The 21,651-nt window shown below is 43.5% G+C and overlaps 1 protein-coding gene across 3 annotated transcripts in view; it reads right to left on the bottom strand.

Moving 5' to 3' along the window:
* Positions 1-602: 602 nt before the first annotated feature.
* The window catches only part of PTPN21 (protein tyrosine phosphatase non-receptor type 21), a 67,336-nt gene continuing 46,287 nt past the window's right edge, over positions 603-21,651 (bottom strand). Inside the window, exons 13-20 of one of the 3 annotated variants that reach the window (XR_014260955.1) lie at positions 17,618-19,062; positions 12,299-12,436; positions 11,212-11,433; positions 8,372-8,500; positions 7,953-8,187; positions 7,348-7,508; positions 6,873-7,121; positions 603-3,141 (exon numbers count right to left, since the gene is read on the bottom strand). Coding sequence is in view for 1 of the 3 variants with exons in the window: in XM_082451218.1 (XP_082307344.1) it covers positions 6,993-7,121; positions 7,348-7,508; positions 7,953-8,187; positions 8,372-8,500; positions 11,212-11,433; positions 12,299-12,436; positions 17,618-19,062 (2,459 nt within the window). In the remaining 2 variants the exon portion in view is untranslated. Of the gene's footprint in view, positions 3,142-3,950; positions 7,122-7,347; positions 7,509-7,952; positions 8,188-8,371; positions 8,501-11,211; positions 11,434-12,298; positions 12,437-17,617; positions 19,063-21,651 lie in introns of those variants that run through there. The other 2 variants (XR_014260956.1, XM_082451218.1) reach the window with 2 other exon arrangements.

Here is a 21,651-nt window from a genome sequence, read left to right as displayed (position 1 = left end):
GAATCCCAAGTTGTGGTCTATATTGAACATCTACGGCTTTTTAATCACTAAAGCAGTAGTTTTCCCACTTTAATGTACATCAGAATCATCTGGAGACCTTGTTAAGGCAGATGTCTGGGTCCCATGCCCATAGCTTCTGATTCAGAATTTTCAGACCTGGGATGTACTTCAAGAATCTGCATTTTAACAAGTTTCCAATGCTGCTGGTCCAGAAACAACCCCACTAATAAATGAAGTGGACATTCAACTAATAACAGTAAGTTCCACTACAGGGATGATGGTGTGAGGAGCTCTGTCAACCTGCTGGGAAGTACATAAATATTTATTCTTCAAATATATTAATTGTTCCACAAATGTCCTGATTAATGAAGTTGGCTGTTTTGATAAGATGCATTCTAACTCGTAAGTGATTGATGATGGTGGAGATGTGTGATGACAGATTGACAAGTACTAAAAGAAACATCTATTGTCTGGAACATAATTTAAAATAACCCACTGGGGAAATGGGACTAATTATATGCCTCTTTGTGATCAGATCTAAAATTATAAAACGAAACAAACAAACAAAAAAAGCTTTAAGTGAACTATTCACACACAAATCGTATCTTGCTTCAATATTTATTTTTATGGCAAAAATAGACTATAATATATTCATTTCACATATATTACATTCATTCAAACTTTTTTGCCCATTAAATGTACACACTTTTACAAACCAATGACAGTTTAGAAGATTTAAGCTCTCCTGATTATACATTTTTACATTATTGATCATCAGACAGTAGCACATAAAATTGCTTTTTAAACTAGAAAATACTAGACAACTATGTATACAACCTGATTTCAAAAAGGTAGAATTCCCAGTGCATTGTTTGAATTCTAGGGCAACTTTCTGAGGAAATGTATTTCATAAAAATTTTCTCCAAATTTTTAAGTTTCTTAGGACTATTAAGTCACATTAACTACTGTTGGAATTTTTATTTAAATAGACTTGTTATCTAGATATTCATTTTTAAACTATGCTTTGCTAGATTTACTATGGGTAGGGCTTGGATTGCTTCAGTTTTTAACAAAGAAATATACAACAAATTTATGTTCTGTTGCAGTGTAATTCTTCATCTGAACTAAATAGCATCATTAGAATTCAAAATATCTCCCTCTTTTAAGCACAATAGAGTGAAACATTAAGGTGTTTTTATAGGAAAATATTTAACATTTGCATGATAAAGACTAAGTGTTTTATATTTTAATGTAGAAAATTACTCGAGAATACAGTAAAAAGCAAAAATATATTCTAATGGCCCAATGCCAATCTTTTGAGTAAGCTTTACTGTGCAACCAAGTTTTTTTAAGGCTTAATATTTCTAAAAATGTTTTTATTTTTCTCCTTATTTTCAATGTGTTGTTTAGAAATTGAATACACTGATAATTGTGTAATAGCTCAATTCTACAACAAGAAATTAAGCTGCTTACTTTTAATATAGAAATGAAAAAGAATCTAATATGGAGAGTCTAAACTGATACTAACAGAAAATCTTCAAAAACATTAAAAATCATCCCTGTACAATAACTACTTCAACTCCTCTACTGGGTCACAAAACCAAACTATGCAAATAAAACCCACTAGAGCACTACTAATCTAAAAGTTGTCACAAATTATAGCATTTTTTCCTTCTGTTTTTTTATTTCACCTTTTTGTTTTGTGGGCTTAAGATTTTGTATTACTTTTAATTTTGTTTTTATTAAATCTGTCTGGAAATAAGTTTGTCACCTCTGGAGAATTATTTACTTTTTATCAGGTTATTTGTTAGACTGAACCAGTGTGGTATTATTCCAGTAAAACTACAAAACCATTAGATCCTTTTAGGACACTTAACTCTAAGATTAAATTGCATTTCAATAAATATTACTATAAAGTAAGTAACAAAAGATTTGTCTCTTTCAATGGTCCATTCATTTCATGTGATTTCTAATAAATTTCTGGAAAAAAATGTTTGGACAGTCTCAGCATTTATGATAGCAGTCTGACCTGCGATACTTGCACTCTTATGAAAAATGAGTAACTGAACTTATATTTCCCATTTACTTGTTCAGTTTCCCTCAGCTGATAAATGAGCAGGTGGAAGTGCAAAGCCAGTTACCATTAAATCTGTACTAGTCTCATCAACCTACCCCCAAAAATGAGGATCGACAGATTCATGTTCCGGATAACCCAGATAATCCAACCTTCTGAATTTCTTTGGTAGCACAGACCTGCTCCTAAGAGTGAATACTGTACATCTTTTCTTCACCAAGCTCTTAGAGCGTGAATTTAAACTACACAGGCGCACTTAAAATGTCAGTAGTGACAACCAAAATAAAGTACTGGTCTTTATGCACAGTTTAAAAACCCCCTACCAGTTCAGTTTAAAATTGCAGATTTATTACACTGGAATCATGTACTGCTATAGGCAGTATGGGTACCCTACATTATAGATTCAAAGCCAAAGCATCTTCGAGATTTTAAATGGTCCTTTTATATGACACACCACAGTCATATTTAATGGAAGGAATAATGATCAAAAGATCTACCTAAAAAGTAATTTTCAAAAATTTGGAACAGTATGTTAGCCAAACTGTTAGTTCTACAGGTAGTTCAAACAATTACTCCTTTCTTATCACTCATTTATACTTATTTATAATATTAAAGGATAATTTAAAATAAGTATATGGTTACTACCTCTTTCTTAACCCAGCAACATATTGGACAAAGTTCAGGTTTACTCTAGTTTTTTAAAACTAAGTATTTTAATTTAAACATTTTTGGAAATATGATGTGCAGCCAGGCCCTAATCATATACATGTGACCTAGAGACACTCTTTACATGGGAATATTTGCCTTGGAACTGCTGCTTCCTCAGCTGGGTGCTGCAGACCTTATACTTCCTTCTTGATCCAGGCCCAGCTTCTACTTCCCATTTCAGGCCAGTGACAATCCAAAGGTAGATACGTAAGCGGAAACAGGAAAGGTACGGGGAGGTATTGCCAACTCATCCTCCTTCGCCCCGCCCCGCCTCACAGGCGGGCTCAGAGGCACCAGCCCTGCTCACCTTCATCACGTATCCCATGCTGTTCCTTACTCTTCATGTGCCACTCAGGTTTCTGAGGCAAATGATGGGACATGAACGTTATGTGGAATTCTTTCATGGAACACTGATCAATCTGACTCCAGTTGCTTGCTGAGGCCCTGTCCCCACTGCCCGGCAGACCCAGAGAGAATGCTTTGTGCTCTCACCAGCAGGGTGCGGCAGGGAGGAAAGCTGCTGTGTATTTTTCTTAGAGTACGGATGACGCGGAGGTGACCACCACTGTCTACCTTTCAGAGCCCCTGTGGGTGAAATAAGCTTTGGGAGGGCAAACCAAGAAAGTTGATACCCACTTATAGCAATATTTCCCCTTGTAAACGATACTCTCAATAATTTAACATATATCTGACCTTTTAGAGCATTAATTCTTATTTGGGAACTACCTGAACTATACAGAAAACTATGCCACTTTAACAACCCAAGGACCCCTTCAAATGTGTTCTGAAATCCTCTATGCACCCACCCCTAACACATGCAAACCTTAAACAACCAGACTTTCTGATTTTTCCTCATTTTTTATAAGTAATTATAGCTACTTAGGGTAAATGGAGCCCTTATCTCAGGAATTTGAAAAACTCATGTTCTTTCGAGAATTGTTTTCCCAGGCAAATTCCTAAAGTATCTAGTCCTCTATTTTTGAAATGTCTATCCCTCAGTTCAAAAATAGAGCCCCCTCCAATTTAGATTATTTTAACAAACTTTAAACTGGAAAGAGATGGTTTAGCTTATTCCACATGAAATCTTGATGGAAAGCAAATTCCCTAAATTTACATCTAAAAGAATTCCTTTAAAATGTCTGATTTTTTAAATGATTTACAATAAACAGTAATTCTTTATATTTTAATACATGTAAAGTTTCATATTATGTATAATATGGACATTTATATTTTCTTAATATTGTGAACATTAACTTATCAACCCATTTGAAATGATGTCTCTTCTCATGATGAAAGCTTCACAAAAAAGTTGGCCATGCCATGCTCTCATCGCTCCGTCCTACACTCCTCCTCTGGGTTTCTGCCTAGACCTTGGTCTTTCTGGGCATTTCTAAGGAAGCACAGCTTCTGTTTTAATCCTGCCAAAATGTTTTAAAGGCTAAATTCTAGGGTTTTCTGAATGTTTCACAGTAGATGTTCCAGAAGCATATATGTAATAATGATTGCAATTAACATTTCAAATGATACTGTAAAACGAATACTTCCTGTGTTCAAAATTACCAACTAGAGTATTTTATCAAAAGAGTCCACTAATCAGGAAAACTGATGCCAGAGATGCCAACAATGATCAGTGAAAAACACTGGTTTATAACCTACTTTTTGTGAAAATGTATATTTTGGTAATTTTGATATGAAATTAAGAATATCAACGAACTAAAAGACACTAAAATACGGAAGCACTGTGTAAGTTTGGCAGACAGAATATCCTCAGCTCAGACATGGTGAGCCTACGGAAACCTCAGTGCTCTACAGTTTGCTCTTGAAAATCACATTACTTCAAAGTCTAGTAATGTAGATTTATTTTTATTCAGAAATACTTTCATATTCACTAACTGTTAATTAAAAGTTTAAAAATTCAAAAGGGACACAAAAAATTACATGGGTCTTAGAAGCTATGTCAAACATGCGAGTTTTAAGAGTGACGTTTATACAGTGTAATTTAGCCCTCATAAGTAATTTTCTTATAATCAAATTATTACAACAGGAACACAAACATACCATATATTACTCTTTAGATTTTGTTTTACAGTATGTTCTTGTCAATGGGACACTTCAAAATGTTTAAACCTGACAGAAAAGCATTTTTAAAAAAACGTACCATGGAAGAAAAAAAGCATCAGAAACACTCCTGTCCTCTACATGCTGTGGAGATGGGAAATATTACAATAAAAAACTCTTATTCCATTCTCCTGGGGAGCTCTTCCTGAATATTTGCACTTGGGTCTATTGTTCTTTAAACAATTTTAGATCTAAAATCAATTCTTTGTTCCCAAGTGAGAAACATGCCCACTTTCAATATTCATTTTCATTAATATCGTCTGAATTTTCCTCTCAAGTGGTTGGTTTCTGGGTCAGAGTTCGGCAGATACACACACTGTATAAAGGAAATCCTGCCTTACAGCTAACGACACACACTTAGCGGTGACAATAATGAGTTAAACTGCTTTAGGAGTTAACATGGGAATCAGAACTATCCCTAGGATATTGTAATTTGGGGAAATAATCCTGGATTTGACATTTCAGAAGCTCTATGTTTTGGAGACGCATCCTCAAGAAGGAAGAAAGAGATGGCTCCTCAGCTAAACGGACCAGTTCGTCCTTCCTTACCTCCTCAGCTCCCACTGCGACCAGGCCATGCCAGCCTGGCCTGGTCCTGCCCCCTGGGATGGGCCTAAATGGGATTGGGGGGAGCGGAGCTAAAGTTGACCTCAGGTGTGAAGTGAGAGGATTAAGGAGCCAAAGTTCCCGTACATCTTGAACACCACAGTCATCTCTGCAGGCCCCGCAAGTCCGGGCTGCGGTTTTGGGAGATGAGGTAAGACTATTACTAACACTTCCCTTCTTTCAACCAAAAGAAAATAAAGCCTCTTCAAGGCTTCTTTTAATCATAATATAAACCTGATTTGTTAAAAAAAAGAAGAGAGGTACAGGCGGAAGAACTTCAAGGAAACAGAGCGAGTCACTGCCAGTGATGGGCCCTGAACTTCCTGGGGACACCTTCCTCGGGGGGTCAGCCCCCAGACTCTTCCCAAGCCCCCCACTCTCCATCCCAGCATCTCAGTCTGAGTATAGATAACACTGCATTTTTTGTAACGACAAAGGCAGCTTGCATTTACCATCTTGCATTTACACTGCACTTACTCTTGTCCTAGTCATCCTACATACTCTTATTCCTGATCTCTTCCAAAACACTTTCAATATGTCCGTTGTTACTGCTTCACCTATAAAGCAACACATATATTAAAAACTCAGATTTATTGTTTTCAACAAAAAAAAGTGCTTAAAACCATCTTATGCAACTGTTTTTCACTTCATTTTCAACCAATAAAATCAAACTCATTTGGGTTTATGAATAATACTGAAAAAAAAATAGTGAATCTGATTATTTTCATACGTTTTAAATAATGTGCCTTCATTCCCAACTTTAACTTACATTAACTGACTCATCTCAGTACCTTAATGAGCTGAACTCTTGTTTGGAAAATACAGAAGGTACAAATATATAGAATTTTTAGGATAAAAAACTTTCTGAATATTAAAATGTTTTCTATGTTTCAAAATAACACTTTTAGATTCTTCTTGTAGTTTGGGGTTTGGTAACTACATTGTTAAGTACCCAAGATTTTTTAAAAATAACAAAAGATAACAACATAGTTTTAAATACAAAGTTATATAGGAACTACTCACATCTGTGGATCATCCCCATGGGAAGTTCAGTTTCTTAATAAGAAAACCCCAAATATTTCAGTCATAACAGAAAATTCCATTATCAAAAACTAGTTTAAGATAGAAACCTATACGCCTTAGTGATTGCCAGAATTGCCCAGCGTAGCTTCAGCGAAATAGAGAATTATCTAGAAAATACAATCTCCAAATGTGTGCAAGTACTGCAAATCGGACAGATCGGAACAGGGCAACGCCCTCAGAACCAAGTCCTTCCTCTTCGGTATCTTTCCCAGGTTAAACCCCCTCTTCAGCCTTGTGCTCTGCATACTTCCTTCCATGTGCCATCATTCAGCCCGTCACTTACGTCCTGATGTAGCGCTCCGCGTGCATCGAGTGGAGGAGAGAGCATGAGTTCCGCAAGCACTTTTTTTTTTCCGCTGTAAACGCTTCACATGATCGGGTCCCCATAGGAAGTTGTGGGAGCTTATATGAGCCTTGAGCTTTTCAGGAACTGAATGAGAACTCGGTATACGAACGTGTACTGGCAGAGCGTCTGCACCATCATCATTCTCTGTTGCCTCAGCATGTCCAGCACCCGTGGGATGTCCAGCACCTAGATTGAGAGAAGCAGTGATGAAGTAACGCACACCCTGGGCGGGGAGCGAGCGTCCTGGCAGAAATCTGGCTTCAAGCAGACAGGCTCTTTTCTACCTTAGCATCTTCAATAGGGAATCCCCGAGGACATTTGTTCAGAAAGAGCTGTCAGGTCACTAGGTCCCTCTCTTCCCTGGCCTTGTGCCCAGCCCACCTCTTCCCTCATCAGCAGAGGAAATAAGCACCTCGTTGTGTTCCAGACAGGCAATCATGATCTCTGACAAAATAACGACGCCAGTCCGTCCCACGCCGGCACTGCAGTGGACCAGTAACGGAGGATTGGGGCTTTTTGGTTCACTTGTACTATTTGTATGGCGTCGGACAGACTGGATCTCTTCAAGGTATGCTGTGAAATATCAATGAAACAGAAAAATACAAAGGGATTAAGGCCTATCAAATTGACAATTTTCAGATCATCTCCACTGACTGAGAAAACTCCAGATACAGAGCACCAGGTGCCAATTAACCAACCCCAACTATTAACTGACAGTGTGATCTTGGGCAAGTCCCCTGACTCCTCCTGGGCTTCCGTTTTCTCATCTACAAAATGAAAAGGAGAAACTCTCTAGGAGTCAGTAATGGCATTCTACTCATTACCAAATTATGCTTTAAAACCTCTTCTGTTAAGCCTCCCCTAAACACTTGAAATTTTCATTTTAAAACGAGCCCACAGCTTACATGGGACAACATATAAAGGAAATAAAGGAAATGTTTCAGGAACTTAAGTCTTCCTCTCTGTGGTGGATTTAACAGCTCTGGCAAAGGCCGTGTTGGGAATGAAGATACTTACATAAAAACCCCTTGAGGTCCTCTGGACAGCCATGCTCAGGCCAGTCTGTGTACTGGAGATGCCACACCGTCCTCTCCTGTCCCGTGAGAAGATGCTTCATCTTCAAGCCCGTGGTGGCATAGCAGCCAGAGTCTGTGCGGAACCGGGTGGTGATCTTAAACCTTCCATAGGTGACAGTGTTGTGCCTGGAACCAAGGCGTGGCCAATACCTAAAGCTCTTCTCCCTTCCACCCTCCTGTTAGAGACAAGTGCAGTTAAAACACAAGAGCCAGCAAAGGATGCCCCTCACAGACAGTATGTCTGAAACTCAGAACTGCAACCTTACCCTGCCCTTTTCTCTAAAAGTCAAGATTACACATGATCAACATTAACTGTTTTTCTGAGGCTGAGAAAATCAATTAAGAGAAATGAGTACTTACCTCTTCTGCTGTCACCATTGCTATAATTGCAATTCCCTGTTCCCACACCATCTGCCAAAAGTCCTGACAGGTATTTTGTAATGGTCCCTGAGTGGCAATATAATCCCATTCAATTCCACTGACAGAGACCTGAAATTAGAAAAGGTTTTTAAAAAAATTAATATGTATGTGTATAATACATGTATATACATTTGTTCATGGTAATATGAAAAAAGCAAACTGAAATATTCAGCAGAATAATGAAAGACTTGTATCTTATTCTTTTTCCTTATTAGTGCCATTTCCATTACTGATATCTTTATAAACATATGTGCTCTGAATTCACATAATACCTATGTGACCTAGGGCAATTTCCTTAAGCTCTCCAAATCTCAATTTTCATCTATACAATAAAAATATTCCCTACCCTCATGTTGTCAGGATTAAGCAAGCCAATATGTATGGTGCCCTGCACATGATAGGTTCTTAATAAATGACTGTTATTGCTGCTGTTAGGTTCTTCTCATAAAAATAATATCAACGTCATCATATCCCAAATTTCAAACACAATTTTCCCTCGTGAAGTACTACACACACTGGATCAAGTACTAGCAATTAAGTCAAAACCTAAGTTAAACATCAAATTTCTAGGGGAAAAAAGTCTTCCTGCATAAGGAGTTCACCTCTGAACTTCTGAGTCAGGATTACCCTCTATACTAAATTTCCACTTAGGATTTAACCTCTTTGAAAACAGTCTAATATAATAATTACAGGATTTGTAGTCAGGAAATCTGGGTTAAATCTCGGCTCCCCCACTGCTGAGTGACAGCCATAACCGCTTTCTGAGTGCCCCGAGTGTAAACCCTGGGCCACGCACCCTTCCACTCATGCCCCCATTTAAGGCTGCAGCCTGAGTCACACCCCCATCCTCCCACTGGGCCCGTGGTGGGGGGCACCGGGCACCACAGCGAACAAGAACCAGGGAGGAAGGATCTGATGGGGAGCATAATGGGGAGAGGTCAGCACTTCCTTATTCAGAGATAAGTACAACGAGGTCCCACACTGCTAAGTGGTCGATCCACGAATTCTGAAGTCAGACTCTTTCCACTGTTCTTCGGGCTGTCTCTGAAGATTCTGAAATACCACCACAGAACCACAATGTTATTCAACCCTCATCCACCCAGTCACGGGAGACTGGCTAAGCTATTCCAAAGAGATGCTCAGTTTTTAAATAACTTATGTCCATGTTTAAAAAGCTTGTGCACAAATTCCCAAAGACCATCAAGGGTACTGGCTTTCACAGGCAGACTGCTGGGCCTCTAGAAAGTCTTAAGTGTGAAACGGCTCTCATCAAACATCACTTGCAAACTAAATAAAATGTGGGAAAGAAGGAAAATAATACCTGCCCATAGACACTTACTCATTCACTCACTATAAGGAAATTTCTTCTTCCCAAAACAACGAACTGACTCTCCAGCCAGCATGGAGAAGACAGAGCATCTGGCTTTTCTCACCTTCCTGTTGTGAATCATCACTTTTTCCATTTTAATGGGTGTAACGTTACCCCAGTTAAATGGCATTATACTGTTTCCAGGGAAAAAGCAGCACTGCTTAAGAACAAAATGATGTTTAAAAATGATTAAAAGGGGGACCTCCCTGGTGGCGCAGTGGTTAAGAATCTGCCTGCCAATGCAGGGGACATGGGTTTGATCCCTGGTCCAGGAAGATCCCATATGCTGCGGAGCAACTAAGCCCATGCGCCACAACTACTGAGCCTGTGCTCTAGAGCCCACGTGCCACAACTACTGTAGCCCACACGCCTAGAGCCTTTGCTCCGCAACAAGAGAAGCCACCGCAGTGAGAAGCCCGCGCACCGCAACGAAGAGTAGCCCCCGCTCGCCGCAACTAGAGAAAAGCCTGCGCGCAGCAACGAGGACCCAACACAGCCAAAAATAAATTAATTAATTTAAAAAAATTGTTCTTATAAAATATTTAATGGCTACAAAAGAAAATAAATGATTAAGAGGGACTTCCCTGGTTGTCCAGTGGTAAAGAATCCGCCTTCCAATGCAGGGGACGCGGGCTTGATCCCTGTTCGGGGAACTAAGATCCCACATGCTGCAGGGCAACTAAGCCCACGCACCGCAACTACAGAGCCCACACGCCCTGGAGCTTGCGCGCCACAACTAGAGAAGAGAAAACCCGCACGCCACAACTAGAGAGAAGCCCACGCGCCGCAATGAAGAGCCGGTGCACCACAACAAAAGATCCTGCACGCCTCAACGAAGATCCCTCGTGCTGCAACTAAGACCCGACGTGGCCTAAAAAATAAAAATAAATTAATTAATAAATTTAAAACTGGGAGAATGTTAGAAAGGCTGGAGGCACGGAAGTACTTAAACTTGTAACAATCTTAAAAAAAAAAAAATGACTAAGAGGGTATGCAAAGAGTACAGATGGCACCACCATAAGGAAAAGCTTTGGTAAACACCAGACACTTCTTTTACATAAAAATGCATGTAGGTAAGTGATAAGGAAAAACTAGCAATTCAGCTGCTCTTGAGAGAATTTATGAGCTATAAAGAGGTCTTCAGATTTAGAAGCACAAAGTTCTCAAGTCAGACAAATGAGTGGTCCCGGGGTCCTGGTAACAATGCTGGGCGCAGAGGGATTCAACACATGGAGGGAGCAAACACTGTGTCCAGCCTTGGTGTATGGATTTCCCAGCTTATAGTACAGTTTGTCCCAACGGTTCAAAACTAGGATGTTTTTAGAAAATGGACATGAATACAATTCTTACCATTCTCGTAATTTAACTGGAAACTTCACATCCTGTGTATTACTCTAAACATTCCCCTCACCTTGATATGTGACGCGTTGATGTAACCGGTATTGTTTTCTTTGGTTGGGACCAGTTCCACTCTGGCATCGTCATAGGGAAGAACATCTTGGAACCGATTTCTTTCTGCATTTTCAGGGAGTCGTGCTGTTGAGCACTCCCCATCAACTAGCCGTTTTTTAAGAATTCTTTCATATTCTGTGAATACCATTCCTTGTTCTAACCGCTGTTCCAGAATTTTACACTGAAAAATAGAAAGTGAGGAATAATATGAATACAGTCCCATGCCACAGCTGCATTTTGACCGTACACTTGAAATCTTGTTTTCTGCTTCAAGTCCAGTGTTATCTAATATTGAAAATTCTAGATGAAACCAAAGTTAAATTTAACAAGTCAAAACAACAAAAGAACAAATGAAATAATCTTATTGGTGAGAAACATGATGCAAAGTTCTGTGTAAACTTGGCCTAAAGCAATTCATTGAATTCATCTTCTCTAAATCTATAGTCAATTATGTGACCCCCCTAAGAATGGAAAATTCTCCTGGAGAACAGTAAATCCTAAAGTAGGATAATCAATTCCAACCTCTATGAACAAATGCTTCAATTTTATAATATATATAAAAAACGGAAAACATTATTGGAAACTATCTCCAGGATCCAAATTAATTTTTGCTTAGCATAATTCATGCCTGTCTAATTTTGGTATAATAGAACCTCATAGCAAATACATCTCAGTCACAAAGTTTTGAAAAATTCAGTAACCGTTCACTGTTAAGTTTCCGATGTAATGAAAGCAGGCGATATCTGCTTTCCTTCCTATGTGTACTCATACGCATTTGCACATTTCCTCTAACCTCATGGCCAGAAGAAGGTAAAGAACAGTATTCAGAAACCAACAGACAAAAATCAACATTTAGCCTGAAATTATCTATTAAGACATTAGCTATAAATTTGCCCCAGTTTTGAAGGCCAGATGACAAAATTCCTAACACTCATTTATAATTATCAAATGTGTTAGAAAATTCAGTAAAATCTCAAGAAGGCAGTTCTGCAGCACTGTATCCGCTGTTCCAGGGCAGGCGTGCAGACCTGTGGTCTGGTACATACCCTCTCATCATTCGTGGCTCTGGCAGGCACCTCCCTTCCTTCATCAGGCAGAGGCAGTCGAGACAGGGAGAGTCCATTTAGGGCAGCCAGTTTGAGAGGACCAATTTTTTTTGCATCTACTCGGCTCTTTTTCATTCCCTACAAAAATATTTATATGTATATATCAAATATACACAAATACAATCCCTTTGAAAAGAGATTTCAATGGACTGAAGACAGTTAACAGAGGGAGGGTTCTCCTAAACCAACAACCACAGGAGAGCTTACACTCCACACACACACACACACACACACACACACACACACACGTTTGTTTCACAAAGATTAGGAGGAAGACATTCCTTTTAAGGCCAAAGCCCTGACAAGTCTTCCAGATATAAGGTTCTGAAATGCAACTGGTTTCAGGGTTCTGTTGTAATGAAAGGTGAGGCTCCAAGCAGACAGCATTCCTTCACAGGATTCCTGAATATCAAACCGTGACACACACAAAAATCAGCTGCAATCCACAAAGAGGGTTTTAAATGTAGTCACCTCATTGCAATAAGCTTTTATACATTTAAAAAAAATACAAATTCATTCTTTTTCAGTGTCTTCTCTGGTGGCTCTATTGTATTCTACATTCTGTTGCAGACTTGTGTGACCTGGGTTAGCTCACCGCACCTCTGGTAAATGCAGTTAGAACCACCACATTTTTAAATGAGGAGAACGTCAGGGCTGAAATCTCCATCATTATACCAAGAGAGGGTACAAGAGAGGGCATAGACTGAATTCTGTCTCCTGAAAACTGGTGTTTCCTAAAGTTATTATTAAAGCCAATGATTTTGCTCTCTGAGGCAAACGAGCCCAAGAATGCCAAGTCTTCTTCAATAGTCTACACCTCCTTGGAAGCCACAGTAATTATCACGACTGTAGCCCTAATTTGACAGAAATGGTTTTCTCAGTTCTCTCATAAATGAAATCAACAGCTCTCTTCTGTCTCATAAATGAAATCAACTTTACTGCAGCTCTGTCAGCCTTGGAGAGAGAGAGAGGGAGGCTACACAGACTAAAAAGTTCCTGCTTAGGCTAAAATGTCATGATTCTCACGCATGCAGAAAACAGTGGTGTGCAGAAAGCAGGTACATGTTTAACAATGGACTTTGTGGCGGGGGAGTGGGAACAGTTCGGATGTGTGAAGCTTGCCAGGTTCCACGGTACAAATACTTGCATCACAGCTAACTTTAATCTGCCAGTGTAACATCAACGGCCTCACAAGAGCCTGAAAACTTAACACTCGGCTCCCACCAGCCAGCAGAGGTGGCTCCAGCACTGCTTGGCCTGAAAATGACTCAAAAGGCCCCAGCACACATGTGCTGGATGATGGGTAAGGTCAGTTCTAAAGCCAGGATTTTAAAATTTTTTTAAAATTAATTTTATTTTATTTATTTTTGGCTGTGCTGGGTCTTCGTTGCTGCGCGCGGGCTTTCTCTAGTTGCAGCGCGCCGGCTTCTCATTGCGGTGGCTTCTCTTGTTGCGGAGCACGGGCTCTAGGTGCGCAGGCTCAGTAGCTGTGGCGCACGGGCTTAGTTGCTCCGCAGCATGTGGGATCTTCCCGGACCAGGGCTTGAACCCGTGTCCCCTGCATTGGCAGGCGGATTCCTAACCACCGCACCTCCAGGGAAGCCCTAAAGCCAGTATTTGAAGAAAGGGGCTTATAGTCAAAACTCACTTCAAATACCCCTTACTTAGCCCTCAGAGTACAAGAGCATGGTTTTAAATGTACAACCCGTACAGTGATTTCTCATGTCAGAACCACCACGTAAGACTAAGGGTGAAACAAAAACTCTTTATGTAGATGCACAAGCACTCAAACCAGTCTACCTTTTCCAGATAGCAATCAAGTCGCCATAGGTAGAGATGGGTGGAGAATTCTAAAATGTTCCTGCTTATCTGCAATTTATTTCACTGTTTTTAATACTAAACCTCTAGAACCATAATTCACACTAGTATATTCGCTTGTTGTAACAATTAAAATAATGGCCACCCTGAGTTACTATGAAGGGGGTCAGAGGATTAGCAGGGGGTTGGACTCTTCAGCTCTTGGGAAGCCAGTAAGTTAAATGTATGATGCCATCTCAGAGTAATAAGTTAAACTTGACTGAGCATTTTCCCCCAACAACTCTCTGGGGTCATCTCAGTTACAAATGAGAAAATGGGAGTCAGAGAGATTAAGTTGTTTGCCCAATGTCACACAGCTGCCTCTTTATACATGGTAAATAGGGTCAACACAGTAAAAACCGTGCATTAAAATCAGTTATGCTGCATCATAGAATTTAGAAAGCACTTTTCATGCCTAACCCTATGTGGGACCTAACACAACGCCACAGCAGACAGAGGAGGGGTGACCGTCCTGTGTTACGGATGGAGAAGCTGAGGCTCTGGTGTGTGAAGGGCCCGGCCCACTGGACAGAGAACTAATGAATGGCAGGATCTAGACTCAGACCCAAGTTTTCCACTCTTAGGTCCTGTACCTTTTCCCGGGCCACAGCTGCCATTCACATTCCTTAAGTAAGGAGATCCCTTATGCGAAAAGAAAGGGTGAAAAAGGATAATCCAATCACATAACCTCACTAATATTATAGGTCTAAAAGTCAATGAGGGGGAAATTTTGTATTTTTAGAGAACCAAACCGATAAAAGTCCTCAGATTTAGCAGAATTTGCTGGGCCATTCAAAACTACAGGGACAATAGGCTTGAATACTGGACTCTACTCAAAACAAGTATCATTTGGGGAAAGACTCAGGTCACACATAAAAACTACGTTCGTGATGTAATCAGTGAAGAGTGTCAACTATGAGAGGGCCCCGTCCAGCTGGCTCAGGACTCAGGCAGAGTTACTTCGGGAGACACGTCCACACTCTGTCCTGCCCTGAATCACTGATTGTGAGCCCATGCCCTCTGCTTCAGCCGACCTGAGACATTGGCCTTTACTGTCAGACAGATGAGTAAGAATGTACTCCCAAGAAAAATTAAAAATAAACTTACAATTCAAACCCATTAAAAGAAAACACGTTTAAATTCACGGCACTACTGTAAGTAGTTTGAGTCTATGTATACTGATCTATTTCATAACCACTATAATATTGTGTGAACTTTCCTCCTGCTTATGAAGATGTCTGTAGCATCTTAGATCTAATAATACACTAGGGCAGAACCACATTTGTGATGCGCCCTCAGGTCTGAATATGCCCACCAGCAAAAATGGGGGGAGGAGTCCCTAGCTGCCAGGACACTGGGAGCAACTGGGAGACAGAATACATAGGCTAATTAAGCACTTTCACTTGGCAGGAGCGCAGGGCACAGGGAATGGAGGCCTGGGCAAGGAAGCCAGATGACTCAGAGTGGACACGCTGACATGACAACGCCACAGATGCCTGGGCAAAGCTGAGGAACTCAGACTTAAAAGGTTTCAGTGGAAAGACAGAGAACAGCAAAGCTTAGACAAGCAATTATTACTTAATAAAATACAATATACTTCGTTGCAGAACAACATAGAAGATAGGAGAATCGGTTGCAGAGATAAATAAGGGTTTAAAATTTCACTTTGGTCACTCACTAGCTGTGTGACCTTGGGAAAGTTACTTAATATCCCAGAGTCTATGTTCTCATCTGTAGAAACAATAGGCCTGTTGTAAACTGGACATGGTAAAGCAGATGGCCTGCTCAGCACACGGTAAATGCTCTGGGAATGGCAGCTAGGGATGATGTTATGCTCTTTTATATTTTGCCTCAAGTGGATAAAAAGTGCTTAAACCAAGGTTATTTATCATGCTGAATACTAAGGAGCTGCATTTTCTACAAGGGACATTCCTTGGGTTCTCAGTTCACTCAATCTCTCTTTTAAAGAGACCTGGAGGTGGGAATGTAAATTGGTGCAGCCACTATGGAGAACAGTATGGAGGGTCCTTAAAAAACTAAAAATAGAACTACCATATGACCCAGCAATCCCACTACTGGGCATATACCCTGAGAAAACCATAATTCAAAAAGAGTCATGTACCACAATGTTCACTGGAGCACTATTTACAACTGCCAGGACATGGAAGCAACCTAAATGTCCATTGACAGATGAACGGATAAAGAAGATGTGGCACATATATACAATGGAATATTACTCAGCCATAAAAAGGAACAAAATTGAATTATTTGTAATGAGATGGATGGACCTAGAGTCTGTCATACAGAGTGAAGTAAGTCAGAAAGAGAAAAACAAATGCCGTATGCTAATGCACATATATGGAAACTAAAAAAATGGTACTGATGAACTTAGTGGCAGGGCAGGAATAAAGACGGAGACGTAGAGAACAGACTTGAGGACATGGGGCGGGGGGGGGTGGTGGGAAGGAGAAGCTGGGACGAAGTGAGAGAGTAGCACTGACATATATACACTACCAAATGTCACATGGATGGCTAGTGGGAAGCTGCTGCACAGCACGGGGAGATCAGCTCGGTGTTGTGTGACCACCTAGAGGGGTGGGTTAGGGAGGGTGGGAGGGAGACGCAAGAGGGAGGGGATATGGGGATATATGTATACTTACAGCTGATTCACTTTGTTGTACAACAGAAACTAGCACAACATTGTTAAGCAATTATACTCCAATAAAGATATGAAGAATAAAGAGACCTGGAGCTCTTGGGTTTTTTGTCTTGACAAAGTGCCACCTTCCCAGCTCCAGAATCACCCTCCAGCCCTCAGAGATCACAGCCCAGCAGTTCAAGCTGTACCCACACGGACCGCAACATAAGGAATACATTAGGGACACTTTGGGGGACGCTTCCCTCAGACCCCAAACAAGCAAACTGAACAAGAGCAGCCCTGGACCCTGCATCACAGCGGGGTATTTTTACGGGTGGCTAACAAAGCAATCTTGGCTAAAGTCATGAAACCTTTACTTCCTTTTCCGTCACACTGCATTACTAAAACTTCCTATTCATTCTTTCTCTTCCATTCCACAGAGTCTCCTACATTTACCTTTCCCTCCACCTATTATCTCCAGCAAAACCACGAAAATTCCAATCCCTCCCCATTATTTCCATAGATAATCAAACTCAAAGTATTACAAAATAAGACAAAAACTGGGTAAAATATGTGTTGGCTGGGGGGGGTGGGGTGGTTTGAAACAACTAAAAAGGAAAAAAGCTGAAAAACATCAGAAGTAATGAGTGAAAGAAAAGATGGATAGAGGGCAGAAGGTGTTGAGAAAAGTCAGGCGTACAGGGCACCGTGCTGGGTTGGGTGAGGCCCCCCCCCCCGCCCCCCGTGCACACTGAACGGCTCACCCCTAACGGCGGAAGCCCTTCCACGACGTTCTTCTTTCCGGAGAGGAGATCTGACACCGGCCTCTTCTTCAGAGAGTCCCTCCTGGCGCGGTACCTCCCCGACGTGGTGAGGTCAGACTCGGACATGGAGGGCGTCAGCAGCCCGTCCCTCCTGGGCCGCGGGCCTTCCCCGGGTGTGGGCACGGGGCTGCCGTCCCTCCCCTTCCTCTCAGCCTCAGTGACGTGGGCCTTGGGCTCAAGGATGTGCAAGGGGCCGGCGGCCGGGGGGCCGGGCGTGTGGGGGCCGCTCAGCGGGGCTTCCTGGGAGTAGCTGCCCCGGGGCTCCGGCGCCCGGGGAGAGGGCTGCGCCCGCGCCCCGCGCTCCTCCTCCAAGTCCTCCTCCTCCTCCTCGCTGCTGTGTATCAGCATGGTGGCGTCTGAAAGAGACTTTTTGTGACCGTATCTCAGGCTCTCGTGCTCGTCCTCCTCTTCTCGCTTTGTCCTTTCTGTGACGACGTTTGGCTGGGAGCCCGTGGAGACGGCCCGCGGAGCCACGTCCGCCGCCGACGCCGACATGGTCCTCTCCTTGAGCCGCAGGCCCTCAAAGCCGTGGGTCAGCCCGGCGATCTCAATGCTGTTCCTCTTCTGGAGCTGGGCGTGCCGGGCCGAGGTCAGGGGCTCGCTGACCTCCTGCAGGGAATGCGCCACCGGCAAGCTGTCCTCCTGGAACGTCTGGACCGAGTGATGGACCCGCCGGGTGATGAGATCGGGGTTGCTGCTGCTGATGTAGAGGTGGCGGGACAGGTCAGGGGTGCTGTTGGCGGGCCTGGGGTACGGGTAGGGGGGCGGCGGGCGGTACACCTGCGTCCTCATGATGTTGGGGGCTGGGTAGTCCCGGGCCTGGAGCTGCACGTTGGTCAGCTCGGGCACGCTGACGGCACCCACCACCGGCCGCCTCTCTGCGGGGTACGGGTAAGGGGCCTGGCTGTGGAAGCTGTAATTCAGGTTGAACGGGTAGTGGGCCGACGGGGGGGAGCTGAAGTGCGCGTGCTCCCGGATCTCGGGCTGGCTGTAGACCAGCGCATCGGGCCTGCTGTACGCGTACGAGCTGCCGATGTTGAGGTTTCTCAGCGAGCGGCTCTGCCTCTCGGCGGGCACCAGGCCTCTGTGGAGCTGCTTCATCACCGTCTCATAGTCGGGGGTCGGGCGGTAGGACGGGGGGATCAGGGCGCTGTGCCGGTGCGACGGGACGTAGTCAGGCCTCATGATGTCACTCCCGGTGATGCTGGGGTTCGAGGACATGGGTGAGGGCTGCAAGTAGGGCTGGGGGTTATTTAAGGAGCTGGTGCTGTGTGCACTGTAGACACTGCCGTTGCGGAGGCGACCACTCAGGTCAATCTGGGCTCGATCCAAACTTGTCTGAGAGTGACAGTAGTATCCATTCTGGTTGGTCACAAACAGGTTATCTGGGGGGAAAAACAAAACATTTAAAGTGCGTATTTTAAAATGAGATTTTCTAAATGTACAAAAGTAGATCAATGACTCTAGACAAATGCTGAGACAGGCCCCAAACGTTGAGGACATTCTCAGTGTACCTTATGAAACTCCACCCTGAAGTGACCTGGCTCTAGCCACAAGTCTGAGTGGCCCTGGACAGGGGGTTTCTGGGAGCCTCACCTCCTCACCTAGAGAATGGGGATGGCCCTGCCTACTCTGAGGGTGGTACTCAGGATTTGACACCCAATAAAGGGCAGCCAAATCCAAGTCCAATATTAAGAGTACAGCTGTACCGCAAAACATTGTCTTTCTCTGAAAGTCAAAAACGTGTTTTACTAGAGACACAAAGCAGACTTTCTGGAACTCTGGGGAACTGCAGGCAGAGCTACTGTTCAAGGCTTTGGGTCTCTGACTCTGCTTTCTCCCCTCACTGGAGATGTGGCCTTGATGATGCTGAGCTAGTTCAAGCACCAGCTGTCTGTAAACAGTTCCTTAAATGAAACTCTAGGTGGGCTGTATAGATTCTTCCACAGTGAAGACAAAAGGGCAATAGTTCAGCAGGATCTGAGCCTCTGCAGGTCCAACAGTGTCACCAGTAGCTGTATACCTCACTAGGGGCCAGAAGCCAAGAAGACCCTTGCTAAGACAGCTACACCTGCCCCCTGCTCCAGCCCCCATGCTTCAGTAAGATTGGGGTCCAAGCTAGCAGAATCGGGAGCCTCATCTAATCCACAGAGGCTGTGTGTGCACCTGTTCGGGGCTGGTAGGAGGCATGTTTCTTCAGTCCAATCTGTAGTTCACCTGGAAAACTAATGAGGGTGATTTCTAACACTTCAACAGAAAGACCATAAGAGAACAGCTGCCATCGAAAAGCATTCTTTTTTCGATTCAAAAGCCTCTTGGCGGTTTAAGTGCCAAATGATTATCAAAGTGAACATGCCACAGTCTCGTGTGTGGTACATACAGCCACAAAGGAATGGGCCTCAAACGCACCTGTTTCTTCCTGTGGACACACAACGCTTCCTTGTTCCTGTCCATTTCCCGTATCTGGAACACTGCGATCTGCATCTACGGAGTCCCCTCTACTCACTGCTGTCACAGCTCAGCCTCATTCAAGCCCGTCTAGACTAGCACAATACCCGCCGACCCGGCCTCCCCATCTCCAGGCTCCTCTGGGTACCCCACGAACCATTCATTTATGGGTCTGTATGTGTAAAAGACTATGCTAGGAACCAACGGGGGGAAAATGACTGGAATCCAGATAAACATACAGGGAAAGGTGTGTACAAAAACCACCAGAATCCAAGGAAGAAGCGTGACAAGTAAAGGAGACAAGCGTTACAGGAGTCCGGAGGAGGGAAGGATCGCTTCCAGCTTGGGCCAGGCTGATGGGACAGGGAGGAGAAGACCAAGATCCACCTCCCAGGGGATACAGCCCTCAAGGGGCCTTGGGGTATGGGGGTGGGGTTTCATCAGTAGCCGGGCTCTCTACCTCTGAGTGCACGCGTATCGCTCGGATCCCTCCTCCTCACCTCTGGAGGGCAGGCACAGCCACGTGACGAGTGACAGTCAAGGGAAAGTGAGCAGAGGCTACAGAAGCAATCTCCACGCTCCCCTCTCCTTGCCACCGTGCCCAACATTGCAGATGGAAAGGGACCCCGGCCCGAGTCCCTGGGGCAGGCTGACGTGGAGCAGAGCCCGCCTGCCAGGGCACGATGGACGGGGCACCTGAGAAAGAAGTAAGCTTTCCCGTGTAAGCCACTAAGAGCTTAGAATTTGTTCCCACACAGCAGCCTAGCCCGTCCTGACTGGGCGGAGGCACGTGGGCAGGAGGGTGCGTGGGATAAGGACCCTTGCGGGTGACAGAGCAGGGCGGGCAAAGCCGGGAGACGAGGCATGGAGGGCGTGCTCGGGCTGGCTGGAGTACCAGGTAGCCGGAGAGGGTACAGAACAGTGGGGAATAAGACTGCAAGCGCAGCATGAAGAAACATCACAGAGAACGTTGAACACTAGATAAAGGAACGATCATCAGGGAGATGGGATAAGATGAGCCTGGCTGCTGAGTGTCAGATGAACCAGGGAGGGTGGGGATTGAAGACTGAAGATATCGGCTCCTATGATGCAATAACTAATGAGACGTTTGAAAAAAAGAACTGGATTGGCAGGAGCAGAGGGACAGGGCGAAGGGGGCGAAGGGGATACGGAAGAGATGTTACGTGAAGTTAATCAGAGGCAACAGGATCTGCAACTGTCTGGGTACTGAAGGCAAAAAGAGAAAAGAAAAATTACATGCAGTTTGGAATCCAAGTAACCAGGAGGGTGACTTCGTCGTAAAGAAGCAAGGAACTTGGGCAAAGGGACTTGTGGAGTAGAGTGATGGGCTCAAATGCAGGATTGTCAGTCTTCAGCAAGCTGTAATGGTGGATAATATTCACCGAGTGCTTCCCACTCAGCCGGGTAGCCCGCTGAGGGCTCACATGCAGTAGCTCCCTTCACTGCCCCAGCAGCTGTCAGACAGATGAAATGTGGGGCTGGAGCACAGCAGTGATGACGGGGTG

This window comes from Balaenoptera physalus (genome assembly GCF_965194825.1).
Source record: "Balaenoptera physalus genome assembly, chromosome: 2".
Lineage (NCBI taxonomy): Eukaryota > Metazoa > Chordata > Mammalia > Artiodactyla > Balaenopteridae > Balaenoptera > Balaenoptera physalus.
This window is presented reverse-complemented; position numbering and strand designations above follow the sequence as displayed.